Consider the following 2,031-nt stretch of genomic DNA (forward strand, 5'->3'; position numbering starts at 1 on the left):
ATTATTTTAAAAATAATTTAATATTGTAATTTTTACGAAGATATTATGAAAATAATGAAGTAGTTGTATATTTATTTACTTTTAACGCGTATAAAAATTTAAAGGGCTTGATGCAATACTTTCAAAAAAAATGTTTGTTATTTATAACTAAGTTATAAGTTTTATACACTGGACTACAAGGAACTTTCATCAGATACAAAAATATACTTTTTAAATCAACTTTTTGCAATGTTTTCAAAAGTGCCATTAGACTTTTTCTATCACTTCTAATTTTTAATATTAATAATATCTATCCAAATATGAATTTGTTATAAACTATTTTCGAACAATCAAATAATCCAATTATTTTCCACATATTTAGCAATTAATTCATGTGCAAAAACAAACATATACATTCCAAATTTATGGTAATAAAGAATTGAAGGTTTTTTACTAATTGTTGTTATATTTTTCTAATTTATAGTGGTTATCAGAACTAACTTATAAAGCTTATAATTTTTGATACAATTATCTTTTTTTAAATATAAAAATAAAAAATTATTGTTTTCTTAGACTACACTTAAAGCATATTTTTTAATATTTATCACTAAATAAGAAAAAATAAAATAATTCATTTTTAATTTCTTCAAAATTTCGAAATGGCAATATTAGCTTTGTTACGAAGCTAAGAAGGTATTTTATCAAATTTTTTTTTTATTCATGAAAATTCTAGACTCTTACTGGCCAGATTTTAATGATTAAACAATCCAATTTTAATCTAGTAAAACCTATCATTACTGAAAATTAGGTTAAAAATGCCCGCAATTATAGAAATTAAATACATATATCTTCATTACAATATTGTAAAAGTAGCATTTTCCAATAGAATATAAAAACAATGATAAACTTTCTTATGTTTTTTGTAAAAATGCAATGAAAAACATATATACAGGAGACATTATATAACATTTTGACTAGTTGATATCCAATTCTATAATATTATTTTTTTTGAAATAAGTATTGAAAATTGAAGAATGGTAAGAAGCAAGGTGCTCCTCACCTCTCTATTTATACCATATTGATCAGTTAAAAATTTTTTTACGTTGTGCACCTCTCTCATCTAAAACTAAAAATTATATTAACTTAAAAAGTAATAACACAAAATTTTATTTAGATCATTCAATAGTATAAAAGTAATAATAGGTTCCTACTTAATTTTTGGAAGTTTTCTGAAATGCAATTATTTAATTATTTATTTTTAAAAATATTATGTTATTTATAATGATTTTGAAATCGTTATCAATATTCGCAAATCAAATAATCAATAAAATATTAGACTATTGTTATTTTACATATGATTGATTATATGAATACATAGACATAGTTACATGATAACAAAATAAAAAAATTAAAGCCTTGACCTGCTATTTAAAATCAATATTAACCTTCCAAAAAATATTTTCATTATCAGACTTATCTAGTGATAAGATATTACTGGGAATCAGCAAAAATTTCTTAAACATGTTGAATATTAAATGGAATCAAATGTGGGCTTATGCTCCACTTGCTAAATGTCAACTAAATCACAACATTGATTTTTAGAAACTTCTTGCTATTTTTAAATATTTAAATAATTAATCAATGTTAGTATTTCAAATTTTGATGAACATCATTCTCTAAATTCAATTATTGATCAAATAAAAAATAATCTGTTATTTATAATATAATAGAACTATGAATATACTTTTTAAAAAAATTATAAAAACATTTTTTTTTATATAACTATCATATAACCTGTAAAAGCATATCTCTTCCAGGTTTTTAGTTTTACATTACTGAACAAAATTACGTAATTACTTCAAGTAATTTTTTGCAACTCGAATGTTCGAAGTCATGACAAATTTACTAGGCTTAAAACAAGATACTTTTATTTTACTACTCTGTTTCATTATGTTAGTTTAAGATTTTTATAGATAGCGATACTATAATAAATATAGTTCTTCAAGCAATAGCCTAGCTCAAGTTTCAAGCTAATTTTATTTTATTGAAAAT

The 2,031-nt window shown here is 21.5% G+C and overlaps 1 protein-coding gene across 1 annotated transcript in view; it reads right to left on the reverse strand.

Moving 5' to 3' along the window:
- Nucleotides 1-1,061: 1,061 nt before the first annotated feature.
- Nucleotides 1,062-2,031, reverse strand: part of LOC126910317 (neuroblast differentiation-associated protein AHNAK-like) — an 11,106-nt gene continuing 10,136 nt past the window's right edge. Inside the window, exon 13 of the mRNA XM_050692798.1 lies at nucleotides 1,062-1,105. Within this exon, the coding sequence (XP_050548755.1) occupies nucleotides 1,062-1,105 (44 nt within the window). The remainder of the gene's footprint in view (nucleotides 1,106-2,031) is intronic.

The sequence above is a fragment of the Daktulosphaira vitifoliae genome, unplaced genomic scaffold (genome assembly GCF_025091365.1).
Source record: "Daktulosphaira vitifoliae isolate Bord-2020 unplaced genomic scaffold, ASM2509136v1 Scaffold_1, whole genome shotgun sequence".
Lineage (NCBI taxonomy): Eukaryota > Metazoa > Arthropoda > Insecta > Hemiptera > Phylloxeridae > Daktulosphaira > Daktulosphaira vitifoliae.